Genomic DNA, 14,448 nt, shown 5'->3' with positions numbered 1-14,448 from the left:
GTACTATACAAGTATCTCTCTACAAGTACTATAGAAGTACTATAAGTCTTTTTTCTTTAATTAAATATTAACGATAATTTCCTTTAAACCTGGCTGGAAACCAAATTTAAATGAATCAGAAAATTAAAAATCCCCAAAAAGTCAATGCTAAATTAATAAACTGCTTACATCTAGGTCTGTCAGGGAAATCACTCATGTTTGGTTCATTCATTTAGGTATCAGGGACATAACCTTAGTAGACCAAAACCTTCCAACCAACATTATAGAGAGGTACAATACCATCTGGTAGACTGTGACTACAAAGAAGAGTATCATGAAAAGTAAAATGCATCACAGAAATATACAAAAGGGCTAAATTGTGTCAACATCTTATTCCCATGAGGTTTATTTATGTACAGATGCACGTACCTTTGCCTAACGTCACAACGATGAAAAATACAGACAGACAGAGCAAAATTAAAGCCAGTGGACGATGCATGTTTGGTAGCTTTGTCGAGGTAACCCCTACAAGCATTCCTCAAGGAATCTGGACTAAAACCCAGTGCGTCTGTGTTTGTGTTTCTCTCAAGGTAAACAGATAAGAGCAGAATGGGGGCAGGGGCCTTTTTTCTCTGTCCTTCCCCACAACTTTTTGGGAGAGTTACTGGAAATGAGGTGAAACAAAATCCCTCCCTCCCTTTGGGGCCCCTTCAGAGGGTTTCTTCCAAAGTCCGTCAATGACGAGGGGATGCCATGCATTTCTATGCAAAATTTAAGCTCATGAAGCTCACTTTGGGACTGGTGGGTTGTCTAAAAAAGGTCTATAAAGTCCAGCAAAAAGCTCTTCTATCGGGATGTACAGATACCAGATACCTATATTGGGTTTCTGGTACAATAAAAAATACTCCAATGCCTTACCACCGTTTCGCCAATGTAAACATGATGTTGCCTCAATGACTTTGTGTTTCATGTTTTATTTGTAATCTTGATTAAATAAAGCAGTGACATCAATTCGTTATAAATCATTAACACAGGGGGTCTTCAAAATCAATTTTCACACTATTATTGAAACTGACAGCTTCGGAATAAAATCAGTCAAAGACGTGGCTGCAGCCAGCTATGAGGTCACCGAGGTCTGGATTTATTTATTCCCTTTTTTTAAAATATATATATAAACATTAAAAAAAATTCTGTGCTTTATAACTTATGTAGATGATACTCCACATAAGTATATTTTTTAGATATCGTATTTCATATTTACATGTGTTATTGATGTAATTTGCCAATTTGCAGAATTGCAACACACATACACAGGCGCACGCACATACACACATGCACGCACGCACACGTCTAAGTAACCTACCCCTAAACATTGGCTATGTACAAAACATGGAGTTTGATACTCTTCTCTTTCAAAACAGAAAATATGTGTAATGATCTAGTGATGCAATAGATATGACCTTTCAGCATCTGGATTTGTGTGTTGTAATGGCACCTTCAGAGTAAATTCCACCAAAATGTGTTCTCTCAACATTTTATTTCCATCATTCGTAACAATCTCCTCCTCAGCTTTTGGATGAAAACTGCGGATATGTGAATGGCAGTTTGAATAATGACATAATGTAGCAAGACAAATCAACATTACTTTTAATAGTTATTTGAAATGAGGCACAAACCTTCTTGATTTAAGTTTTATTGTGTCATTATAGTGATAAGTTCCGTTTTCCCCCAGTGCAGTTAGTTGTTCCTGGCTCTTTGGCATCGTGCACCTTACACTGGTCTGGCAGTGCTTGTGGGGGTGGCAGGGGATGCTGCACACATACTGATCTCTGAAGGGAGCGTCCTTGCTTTCAGCGTGTACTCGATCATGCTTATATCTAAAAAGAAGAATATGAACATTACATTTAAGCAGGGTTATTCATTAACCATGTCTCATCCCAGAACCGCTCTCTGGGGGGAACCAGACAGGTTTTTGAGATGGAGAAAATAATCAGACAGGGGTTGGGCGGGGGGCTCACCCTCAAAGCATGCTGGGATTGTTAAGGTTCCGTCGTGGCAGGTGCTGGCAACAGGATAGCCGCACTTTTCTGTTTTGTTCAGGCAGTAAAAGACTACAGGCTCTCCGTGCAGCACTCTGTTAGGCTTCAGGTCACCGATCCACATCTTCTTGCCATTGTAGAAGATGCGTCCTCTCCTAATATTCACTGAACAAGGGGCTGTGTGGAAAAACATTTGATTTCAAACGTGCTTATTTAAAATTGTTCAAAGTCAGCAAGTTTATGAGAAGATTTATGACGTCAGACTTGTGGAAAAGACCTTTGAATCCCAAGTTTTCAACTAAATCTCAAGAACTTCCTTCTTTCAACATCAATACAATTAATGCGCCTACAGTTCAGTGACCAAACGTTCAGTACCAAACCTCCACTGAAGATGCCATTTTCCATAATTTGGTGGAAGTGAGCAACCACCTGAAAACACTACATGTATTGAAATAAGGGAATTAGAACATATTTATTATTTTAGCCACTGATCAGACTGATTGACCAATTGATCTTACCAATACACCAATACACTGGCTGGTCTCAATATCCTGATATATAGTGAACTGAGCTGCTGCTGTAATTGGTTGGGGTGAAAAGCTGCATATTCTTACTAGTCTACTCACCCCTGCAGACAGGCTTTGTGGACCAATTCCCGGTGTTCCTACACTCGATCTCAGCATTACCATCCAGAACGTAGTGATTGTTGCAGGCGTACTTGACCTTCTCCTTGTAGCCGTGTGGCCTCATTATGGCAAAGGTGATGAAGCCATTCTGTATGGCTTCCGGGATGGAGCAGCTCACATCTTGGATGAAAAATATCGCTCATATAAATCAATAAATAACATGTCCGGTCGTTCATCAAACACGGCTAACACATTGTCTTTCCCGAAGGATTATAATCCTGGAGATTATTAAATTTCACTTTTGCCCTGTACTTTCTGGCGAGAGCTACCACTTCTGGTTCCGGGAACGTCTTTTGTGTTTGTGCTACTTCTTTGAATCCCTTCCCAAACTACCTGATTTTGGATTATGGATCTTGGATTGTTTACACTGTGATATCCCTACTCTTTCCTGGCTTTGACCCTCGCCTGAACTGCATTTTCGGATTTTGGAACGTGGACTCTGGCTTGGCTAGCTCTTGGCTAGCGCTCGGCTAATACTAGCTAGCCTGTTAGCCTAGCATATTGCTAACTATGCCAGCATCGATGCCTACCTCCACGGATTGTGGGAACTGTTTGCCCTTGGTCGACAGACTCAGCGCTCGAAAGAAGTTGGTCTTCAGAGACATCCACAGTCTGCGTGAGGACGTGAAGAAGAAGGATGAACTGTTTGTGCGTCTGACCTCCATTGCTAGCGCTCAGGCTAAGCACATCTCCTGCTCCATGTCCTCCGCTGTGATCGGACCGGACTTAGACTCCACTCTCCCATGGCCCGGATCCGCCAGCTCTGATAGAGGAGCCATGGCCCAAGTCCGGGACCTGCTCCACCCCAGAGCCTTGGACCCTGGCGGTGAGTTGTGGCCAGCGTTGCGTGCGCTCCTTGCGCCGCTCTATGCTGGAGACTCTCCGGCTGGAGAACAGATTCCAAGCCCTGGAGCCCACAGTCGATGCCAGAGATATGCAGGAATTCCTTCCTTTGGGGGGGGCTCACAGTCCATCATGGCATCGAGGGCACCAAGACGGTCTCTACCACCGCCGGCCTTGTTCCCACTGCCGCCAGACTATCCATCGCCTATCCATCCATGCCTCCGCTCCCGAGGAAGTTAGTGGCTCTTCCGCGGGCCCCGCTGTTTTCAACACTACAGAGTGCCACCTCGCCTCCCACAGCACGATTTCTGACTTGGACCACCTGCCTGCGCCGCCTCCGGGCGGACGGTGCTCTCCGGCTCGGCTGCTGCTGTCCCTCGGAACTCCTCTGTTGCCAGACCTCCATCCATGCTCATTGTCGGCTCCTCCATGGTTCGACACATCACCCTGCCTCCAGCTAAAACCATCTGCTACCCGGGTGCTCTCATCCGGGATATAGACTCCAGAATCCCACTGCTGCTGGATCAAAACCCGTCTACCTCCACTCTGTTCTTGCCACGTCGGATCCAACGATCTCAGAAACAAACAATCGGAGACACTTAAAGAAGACTTTACGAAGCTTATTGACAGTCTTCTATAGTCGGACCACCGGTTCATCGTCTCCGGCCCGCTGCCGTGTCCCAGCTTTGGAGACTAAAATTCACGCGTGTCCTTCAGCTACACACATGGCTGAAGGGATACTGTTGCTCCCTCAACATACCGTTTGTGGACAACTTCAGCACCTTCTTGAACCATCCAAACGTGTTCAGACATGATGGAGTTCATTCAAACTTTCACAGATCACGCCTCCTCGCCTTAAACATGGAACTTATGCGGAAATCTTCTGTTCGCTGCTGATGTTTGGTGAGTCCGATCCAGTCTGACATTAGTGACTGTCACTCTGCTCTACAAATTCCTGTACTTATAAACCATAGACCGAAATTACGTAACTTCCCTGTAACATACAGGAATCTAAACAATTTACTACCGGTTCGGGCTCAAACTCTCAGTACCCTGCAAAGCCATGCACCCAGAACAATAAAAATGTCTCTATTAAACGTAAGGTCACTAACTAACAAGTCATTTTTAGTTAATGAGCTTATAAGTACTAATAACCTGGATTTCGTTCTATTAACTGAGAACTGGCTGGATAGAAATGGCTCAGTCGCACTCATTGTGACAGCACCACCTCTGAGCTACTGTCCAAGGTCTTCACTGATTATGATTGTGTAATTATCTCAGGGGATTTTAATATTCATGTTGACAATCAAACAGACCCAGATGCTCAACACTTCATTAGCCTATTAGAGGCATTTGACCTCACTCAGCACGTTTCTGGACCCACCCACAATAAGGGGCATACTCAGTCATATCAAAAGGACTAAATATCACTGCACCCTATGTCATGGATGTTGCTATTTCAGATCACTGTTGCATTTTCTTTGATGTGTCTGCTCTTCCTGTATAACAGAGGGGTACCCAAACAATTAAAAAATGTATCATTAACAATAATACCATTGAAACTTTTAAGAGAATTGTAAATTAGTTACCACTGTTCAAGGCATCATCAACTGAGGATCCTGCAAACAACTTCAACTCCAAAATACAAAATATCATTGATAAGATTGCACCTGTTAAAACTAAAAACCTAGAAAAACAAAAAGCCCCCTGGAGAAATGGAGCAGTTATTAGGCAGCTTAAGAGAGAGTGTCGCCAGGCAGAACGAAAATGGAGAAAGATAAATCTTCAGGTTCATCGTGAAATTTACATGGATAGACTCAATCGATACAATATAGAAATTAAACATGCCAGACAGTCCTTCTCTAAAATCCTTAATGAAAACCTCAACAATAGTAAAGTGCTCTTTTTCACTGTTGATCGACTTATTAATCCACCATCTACAACCCCATCAGAGAGTCTCTCCACTGAAAAATGTGAGGAGTTCGCTATATTCTTCAGTAACAAAATTATAGCTATCAGACAGAATATTAGTGCCTCAACATCCAGAAATTAACCTACCCTTCAGTTCCCCAGTAATATGACTGCTGCCATGTCTCATTTTGTCCCCTTAAGACATAAAAAGATGGATGATATTATTGGTCAGCTCAGGTCCTCCACCTGCTGCCTGGACACCCTCCCTACCACATTTTTTAAAACAGTTTTCAACTGCCTAGCACATAAGGTATTAGAAATTTTAAATGGCTCTCTTCAATCAGGTATATTCCCTGTAGCATTTAAAACAGCTGTCATTAAACCACTCCTGAAGAAGAGCAATCTCGATGCAACAGTTATTGCCAACTACAGGCCCATTTCCAACCTGCTGTTCCTCAGCAAAATACTTGAAAAAACAGTTTACCTTCAGCTAAACAACTATCTAACCACAAACAGCCTTTTAGAAACCTATCAATCTGGCTTTCGACCTCACCATAGCACAGAAACAGTACTTATTCAAGTTCTAAACGATCTACACATAAACACTGATGCAAAAAAACGATCTGTTCTTCTTCTCCTGGATCTCAGTGCTGCCTTTGACACTGTAGACCATCAGATTTTCTTAGCGAGATTACAAAAATGGGTTGGCCAATCTGGCCCTGTTAGGGGGTATGCTGAGTGAACCCAGGTGCAGAGAACAAGGCAGAGGCGGCAAAAATAGAGGTTTACTCAAAACAACTACAAAAACTGGGCAAAAACAAATAAGAGGTCTCGGGAGCTTGGAACAAGAGCGTTGTCATGAGGTTAGACAAACTCAAGACTGAGCGCCCGAGGACACAAACGACAGGGTCTAAATAGGGACGACCAAACGAGACACAGGTGAAACATCTAACCTAATGTGGCAGGGTAATCAGGAACAGAAATAGGTGAAGCAGAGCAACCTTGAAAAGGCAGTACTGGCGGCATCTAGTGGCTGATGCTGGTAGGACCCGGGCGAACCCTGACAGGCCCGGTTCAAAATTGGTTCAAAACCTACCTACAGGACAGGCAGTTCTTCGTGTCCATTGGAGATTTTGTGTCAAACAAGTGGATATTGTATGTGGAGTGCCCCAAGGTTCGATTCTGGGACCATTATTGTTTAACCTCTATATGCTTCCACTGGCACATATTGTAAAGAAACACCAAATAAATGACCATAATTATACAGATGATTCACAACTGTACATATCATTATCTCCTGATGACCTACTCCCCATACACCCCCTCACTCAGTGTATTAATGATATTAATGCATGGATGTCAAATAACTTTTTACAACTGAACAAAGACAAAATAGAAATACTCATCTTTGTTGCAAAGGCTCAAAGACAAAAACATGCAGCTCATCTTAGTTCTCATCTTAGTCCCTGGAGAGCAAGAATGAAGCCAAAAATCTGAGTGTAATAATAGACGGCAAACTAAATTTTAAGAGCCATATAAAGCCAGAAAAATTGATCCATGCATTCATAACGAGTAGATTGGACTACTGTAATGGCCTATTCACCGGCCTCCCGAAATCAGCTGTGCAGCAGCTACAGTTAATCAAAAATGCGGCTGCACGCATTCTCACTGGGACAAAAAAGTTTGAACATATTACACCTGTTCTTAGATCTCTACATTGGCTTCCCGTCAAAAAAAGAATTGATTTTAAGATTCTGCTACTTGTATATAAAGCTATAAATGGCCTTGCACCTCAGTATATAAAATAAATGGTAATTATACACGAACCAGCAAGAACTCTCAGGTCCGCAGGCAGTGGTCTTTTCACTATCCCTTGTACCAACTATAAAGCAGGAGAAGCTGCTTTCTGTATCTATGCCCCAAGTAAATGGAACACCCTCCCGAGGGACCTCAGAGAGGCCCCCATACTGAATACTTTTAAAAGCAGGTTAAAAACCTTGCTGTTCGCTACAGTCTATGACTGACTGACTGACATCTGTCTGTCTGTCTGTCTGTCTGTCCGTGTTACTGGTGCTGGTGCTGTGGCTGCTGCTAACCTTATACCTAAACTTAACCCTCGCTTACTTTATGGCTAAAATTAAGCATGCAAGTCTCTAATCTGAGTGACTTCTCCGGTTCCCGGTGAGAGCAACCACTTTCAGTTCCAGTGACTTCTTTGCGTGTGCGTTTCTGTTGTCTTATTTGCTGTTTTTTGTTGCTGCTGCTGAAGTTGATGTTGCTGCTGCTGTTGTTGTTTTGTGGCTGCTGCTGCTACTGCTGCTATTTCTGTTGCTGTTGTTGTAGTTTCTGTTGTGATATTACACTTAGAGGATCATAAGAAGTGTCTGTTTTCAGAGAGAGAGAGTCAAAAGGATCTCCCTCCCGAGGTCTGATTGAAAACTTGACCTGTAACTTAGGGTTGCTAATTAAAGGACTGTGACTGGATTAAAATGAGATGGTGCACACAGTTGAAATTTCCGTTTCCGGTGAGGGCTACCACTTCCGGTTCCGGTGACGTCTTTGCTGTGCTTTACTTCATTGAGATGAGATTGTACACACGGTTGACTCAATACAGATGAGGAGATTTCTGGTTCCGGTGAGAGCTACCACTTCCGGTCCCGGTGACGTCTTCGCTTGTGTGCTGTTGCTGTTGCTGTTTTGGCTGCTGCTGTTGTCTGCTGCTGGTATTGTCACTGCTGGTGTGGTCGTTGCTGCTGCTGCTGGTGCTGTTGTTGGTGCCGCTAACCTTATACCTTAACTGGTTGTCGTTGCTGCAGCTGACCTTATACCTAAACTTAACTCTCGCTTACCTTATACCTCAACTTAATGTAACCTTATACCTTGACTTAACCATCTCTAACCTGAGTGACCTTTCCAGTTCCAGTGAAAGCTACCACTTCCGGTTCCGGTGATGTCTTTGTGTGTACGTTGCTGCTGCTGTTGTTGTTGCTGCTGGTGTCGAAGTTGCTGCTGCCGTTATTGTTGTTTCTGTGGCTGTTGTTGCTGCTGTTGTTATTTTCTGTTGCTGTTGCTGCCACTGTGGTTGGAGTCGCTTTTATTGTTGTTTTTGTTGTCTTTGTTGTTGCTTTTGTTGTTGCTGTTGTTTCAGGGCCATTCTTTTGTAATGACCGGCTGACAACTACATTCTCTCTTTCTTTTTTGTATTTCTTTGTAAAGGGCATTGCGTTGCCCTGGTATGAAATGCGCTCTATAAATAAAGTGTGACTTGACTTGACTTGACCATGGGGGCCATGGGCTAGTTGAGTATGTAGACTCTGCTGGTGGAGGGTATCGGGAAAATTTTGGTGGGGGGGTAAAGGTTTGAAATACTGACACGACTTCAGTGAAAAGTATTTTGTGGATGAGTCTCTAAGTAGGTATTAATAAATCCTTGCATGTAAGATATTTTTCCCATTAAAGGATCTGACTTACCTCGACAAACTGGCGGCACCGTGGCACTTCCATCTTCCTTACACTGACCTCTCTCAAAACTGGGCGCCTTCGGTGGATCGCACTCGTACGTCCACCCCTGGCCGTACATTGTGGTGGTTCCCCTGACCTGTTTGTCATGGACAATTCTACCCCCTCTTGGTGGTTCGGACAGAGCACAGTTCACAGCTGCAAGAAAATACAAGCAATCCAATTTAAGCAGGCCTGGAAGGATAGCAGGCGAAAGAAATCCATGTTACTTGGTCTAGTAACATGTATCTTTATGTGGCAAGATAAAAGCTACAACATTGCCAAAATGATCCCAGGAGTTACTTTCAGTACATACCTTTGCACAGTGGGGGTGGATGACTCCATGTGCCATCATGTAAACAAGTGCTTTCGTTGGCACCCTGCATAACATACCTGGAAAAATAAGAAGTTCATGATGGAAGAGTGTGTCAAGAAAGCGAACCTGCCTGGTTCAGGAGGAGCCATGTGGTGTAGATAAGGCATTTGTTACCCATCATCGCATGTGTAGTTGAGCACAGTCTTGAATGGTACCTCTGTCCTTCCCGGCACTAGGGCCTGCAGCGGCTTGGGGATAGGGCACAGCTTGGCTATGAGGAAAGAAGTTCAGAACACTAAATGTACACCGTCTGTGAGTGCTACAACATATGAGCCATGTCCAGAAATAATCAAAATAACAAAGCTATTTGAATAAACCATAATTTTGGGGTCACAAAAGTTGATTTTGGTTGATTTGCTGGAGAGCAGTAGCATAAATTGCCCACATGAGACATGAGGAAAATAACAGGTCAACCACTGAATGAAATGGAGTACTAAATAGTATATGTTCATGAGTTAAAACATCACGATGGCTTTTCAGACATATTACATTGTCATACAGCCGCTCTACTTGTTTTCAGCACGTTGCATAGAAACATTTACAGCCGTCTTGCCCTCAAAATGCATTGTGGGATACACTTGCCAGTGAAGTGAACAGTGTTTGCATACCACGATATTTCACCGGATGCAATATGTCATCCTGGTGCTTTTCACATATTATTTGATGTGCACTATGGTTTTGAACATACAAAACACTAATTGGGCATACTAAAATGTATACTAGCATATTGTTTTGTTCGCAGCTCTGGAGGCTAGGCATACACGAGGTCTTGAGAAGAAGAACTCACGGACACACGCCAGGTCCGATCGTGTCCATTCCCCGGCAGCAGTGCAGGATATCCTGCTTGGCGTGGTCGTGGAAGGCATGTAGCCCAGTTCACATGTGAGGCTCACCTCCTCCCCGATGTCGTACACGCGTTTAAGAAGGGTCTTGTCAATCCCATCGCTGATAGGCGGACGACCGCACACTGAAGAAAGGAAAGAAGACATACGTAGAGGTCAGCTAAGGCAGTCTCCACTAAGTCAAGACGGACACAATGAAGGAGATGCAGCCGGAACCGCCGTGGATAACCAAAGCTGGTTTTATTGCCTGCCGCGAGGCTTACAACTACCCAAGGTGGTGTCCAGTCAGAAAATAACAACCTGGGATGGCCGTGTCCCTTTTTATTACGAACTTCTCTTCAGTCACTCTTTCTCTCGCTGCCACTCACACCCAGCGCTCACCTCACTTTTCTCTCTCCTCTCCTTCCACACTCCCCGGCATCCCACCTCCTAGCCACCTGGGCCAATTCTCCACTATCCTGGACACCTCCGCTCCAAGAAGAACTTATGCACATTATAACAACCCACCAATGAAGTTGAACCCCTGTCTTCCCCCTCCCTCCACAGTAGTACACACACAGCATTACAATACGTTGTATTCTGCCTGTGCAAATCATTTCGTTTATTTTTTTATAGCAATTTAGAGTACACTTTATGGCCGCTATATACATTTTGAATATAAAAACATGGAGATTAAATCACTGTCCATAATTATAGTATAATTCTTAAGAAAACAATAAAATCTCTGCCCGAAGTAGCTGTTTCCAACCTCGGGTCCATGGCCACTTAGGGGTCCATGAAGGAATTCCAGATGTTCCTCTGGAAAATGTGTATAATGAATGTTTGATTGCTTTTACATTTTTATATTCACATTAGATTACATTTTCAATATATATCCACAAATATACATGTATACACCATAACCGATGAGGGTGGGGTTTAATTAAGAAAAATATATCTTTAACAAGTCTAATTACCTTTTTTAGATGTAACTGTTGTGTATAAAGAAGCAGAGAAGCAGAGAAGCAGGATACACATGGCGGCAGCGGCCATCCTCCTGGGAGTAAGATCACAAAGGCGTCCCCTTCCTTCTGTCTCTTGAATGGGATAAAATGTGATGGATTCTGGGTATCGGGGTCACACCAACATGCATAAACCAATCAGATGCCAGTTTCGGGTTTGAATCGATCTAACCCAAAGGTCAGGGCTAATGAATATTTGCTCACTGTTGAAGAATAACTTTCCAATTTGGGTACATGGGGTCGAGAGTGATAGCTAGCTAGATAGATAGATAGAGAGAGAGAGAGAGAGAGAGAGAGAGAGAGAGAGAGAGAGAGAGAGAGAGAGAGAGACAGAGAGAGAGAGAGAGAGAGAGACAGAGAACAAGATAACTTTACTTTCTGAAAGTCATCCATTCAATGTTCTACAAATATCATTTATCAAGTAAAAAAATTAAAACTTCCTAAAACTTAAATAAAGTATTAATAATATATTAATAATATTATAGTAATAATATAAAAATAAAATAATATATATATAGTAATACATATTTGTATATATATCTATATATATATAGATATATAATTTAATATATGAAAGTATCATACATAACAACGAGATATTGCTTCCCTTGTGTGAAAAAAACATTTTCTTCAAGCTATGTCATAATTACAGGTATAGGAGAGTGTCCGTGGGGGGCATAGTAAAATATTGGAGTAAAAGGTAAAAATGTTTACATTAGTTAAGTAGTACATTGCAGTAAGTTATGGTTACAGTATTCCTTTACAATGCATACCTCAAATTTAGACCTAAATGCAATACCTGAGTAAACAATATCCATTTCCTTACCATCACTGTGAATCATCAGACAACTGTGAGCATCAGACCTTTGAGCATCTTTGTTAAAAAAAACAAAAAACTAGTTCCTAGGTAAATTCTCTCCATTTTAGTTGGGAACTTAATCATATATATTGTTTTTTTTAATGTTGTGCTCAAAGTCAAGTCAAAACGAGAAGTATATACTGCATTTGTAATTTTGTGTTACACTCCTCCATCGCAATTCATGGCTGAATTGCGATGGAGGAGTTTTCATATTTTGATACTACTTTGAGACTTTGCCTGTGATGTTTGCTTTTAAAGAACATGCTTGGTTCAAACCATAATCATTTATTTTGAGGTGGTTGTACTGTATTACACACACACACACAGACACACACACACACACACACACACACACACACACATTTGTGTGATTAGTGTATATACTGTATATACATATATACATATACAGTGGTACCTTGAGTTACGAGTGCACTAACATACGAGTTTTCCGAGTTACGAGCCGTTGTTTGTATTGATGGGGAGGAGCAAGCTTCAGGTACGTCGCTGGTTGGCGTGGCGAGCGAATGCAGCCAGTATCCTGCGTCTCACTCCTTTGTGCTGGCATTATGTGCTTTTTGTGCAGTTATTTTGCTCCAAATAAATTTTGAGTCATGGGTCCGAAAAAAGTAAGCGCTGAGAAGAAGAAGCGGATGATGTCCATTGACTTAAAGCGCAAAATAATAGAAAAACATGAGCGAGGTGTGCGTGTGATGGAATTGGCGAGGCAGTACGAGCGTTGTCCTTCTACGATATGTACCATACTGAAGCAGAAGGAGACGATAAAGGGTATTACGCCAGCCAAGTGTGTTAAAATAATGTCTAAGCTTGTAGGTCAAAGTACCGCTGTATACATATATATATATATATATATATATATATATATATATATATATATATATATATATATATATATATATATATATATATATATATATATATATATATATATTCAAGATTCAAGATTCAAGATTCAAGATTTTTATTTGTCACATACATATACATACTTCCATACATATATGCAGTGAAATGTAATGCAACGCACCCGGTGATAGCACACAAGAAGTCCTAGGAAAAAGTACAAAAATAAAATAAAATAAAAAGTAGAAAATTCCTTTCTAATAGACCGACTAACTGACTCCTAAAACGTAATACAGTAAGTGGAATACTTATAGAATAAGATAAAAAATATATAGAATAAAATACAATAAAAAATAAATTGAAATAAAATGGATATTGGAAATAATATGGATATATATATATATATATATATATATATATATATATATATATATATATATATATATATATATATATATATATATATCAATCAGCCACAACATTAAAGCCACCATCTAAAAACCCTTACATTGTGTGTAGCTTCCCCTCGTGCCACGTAAACAGCTCTGACCCGTCAAAGCATGGACTCCACAAGGCCTCTGAAGGTGTCCTGTGGTATCTGGCACCAAGACGTTAGCAGCAGATCCTGTAAGTCCTGTAAGGTGCGAGGTTGGGTCTCCATTGATCGGGCTTGTTGTTCCAGCACATCCCACAGATGCTCGATTGATTGATTGACCCTAATCCTGGCCATCCACATGATGTAGAAAAAAATGGGATTCATCAGACCAGGTCAGCAGGAAGCAGGAAAAATGGGCAAGTTGTAAGTTAAGGTAAGTTTCATTTTGAATGATTTAAATGTATATTTAATACAACACAGACGATTAATACTATTATAAAATTATAGAACCCAGAATCGTAATTGTGGCGCCGCCCCTTGCGGTCGCCTCTGCGAGCGCCTCCGTGTCGATTACGCACATCTTATTATTTTTAGAGTTCATTGTGCATAATCTCCGGTAGTGTTGCAATACATTTCGCTGCATATATGTATGAATGTGTGTATATGTATGTGACAAATAAACCTCTTGAATGTTGAATCTTGAAATTGAGTATATCAAAAAAACCTTTGGTAAGGGAGGAAGATGCGCATAACAGAAGGTATTGGAGGCAGATGATCCGCTGTGGCGACCCCTTACAGGAGCAGCCGAAAGAAAAAGAAGAAGAAGAAGAAGAAGAAGAAGAAGAAGAAGAAAAAAACCTTTTAATATTGTATCTGTTATGAAGCCAGTAGTGGGGGCCAAAGTCTAGGACATCTTGAGGCCAGTAGAGGGAGCCAAAGTCTAGTACATCCCAAAGCCAGTAGCGTGAGCCAAACTCGAGTACATCCTAAGACCAGCAGAGGGTGCCAAAGCCATCCACAATACAGAAAATTAAATATTACATTTTTCAAGGTGGCACAGCCGAGGACTGCAGAATCAGCTCTTCTGAGATGGGAGGGTGTTCAGCTATGAAGGCTGCCATTGACTGACTGGAAAGTGACATGAGAAGGCATGCAAACAAAGACCAAGGGCTGTGATCAT

The 14,448-nt window shown here is 41.8% G+C and overlaps 1 protein-coding gene across 1 annotated transcript; it reads right to left on the bottom strand.

Moving 5' to 3' along the window:
- Positions 1–1,749: 1,749 nt before the first annotated feature.
- On the bottom strand, positions 1,750–11,191 carry LOC307229538 (beta-2-glycoprotein 1-like; the record flags this gene model as incomplete). Its single annotated transcript, XM_079999537.1, has 8 exons — positions 1,750–1,856; positions 1,998–2,195; positions 2,645–2,824; positions 8,930–9,115; positions 9,273–9,349; positions 9,447–9,543; positions 10,120–10,299; positions 11,131–11,191. 8 exons carry the CDS (start codon positions 11,189–11,191, stop codon positions 1,750–1,752), a joined length of 1,086 nt encoding a protein of 361 aa, XP_079855663.1.
- Positions 11,192–14,448: the final 3,257 nt, after the last annotated feature.

The sequence above is a fragment of the Zeus faber genome (assembly GCF_960531495.2).
Source record: "Zeus faber genome assembly, chromosome: 4".
Lineage (NCBI taxonomy): Eukaryota > Metazoa > Chordata > Actinopteri > Zeiformes > Zeidae > Zeus > Zeus faber.
Note: the sequence above shows the minus strand (reverse complement) of the source record. Positions and strands in the feature narration are given on the sequence as shown.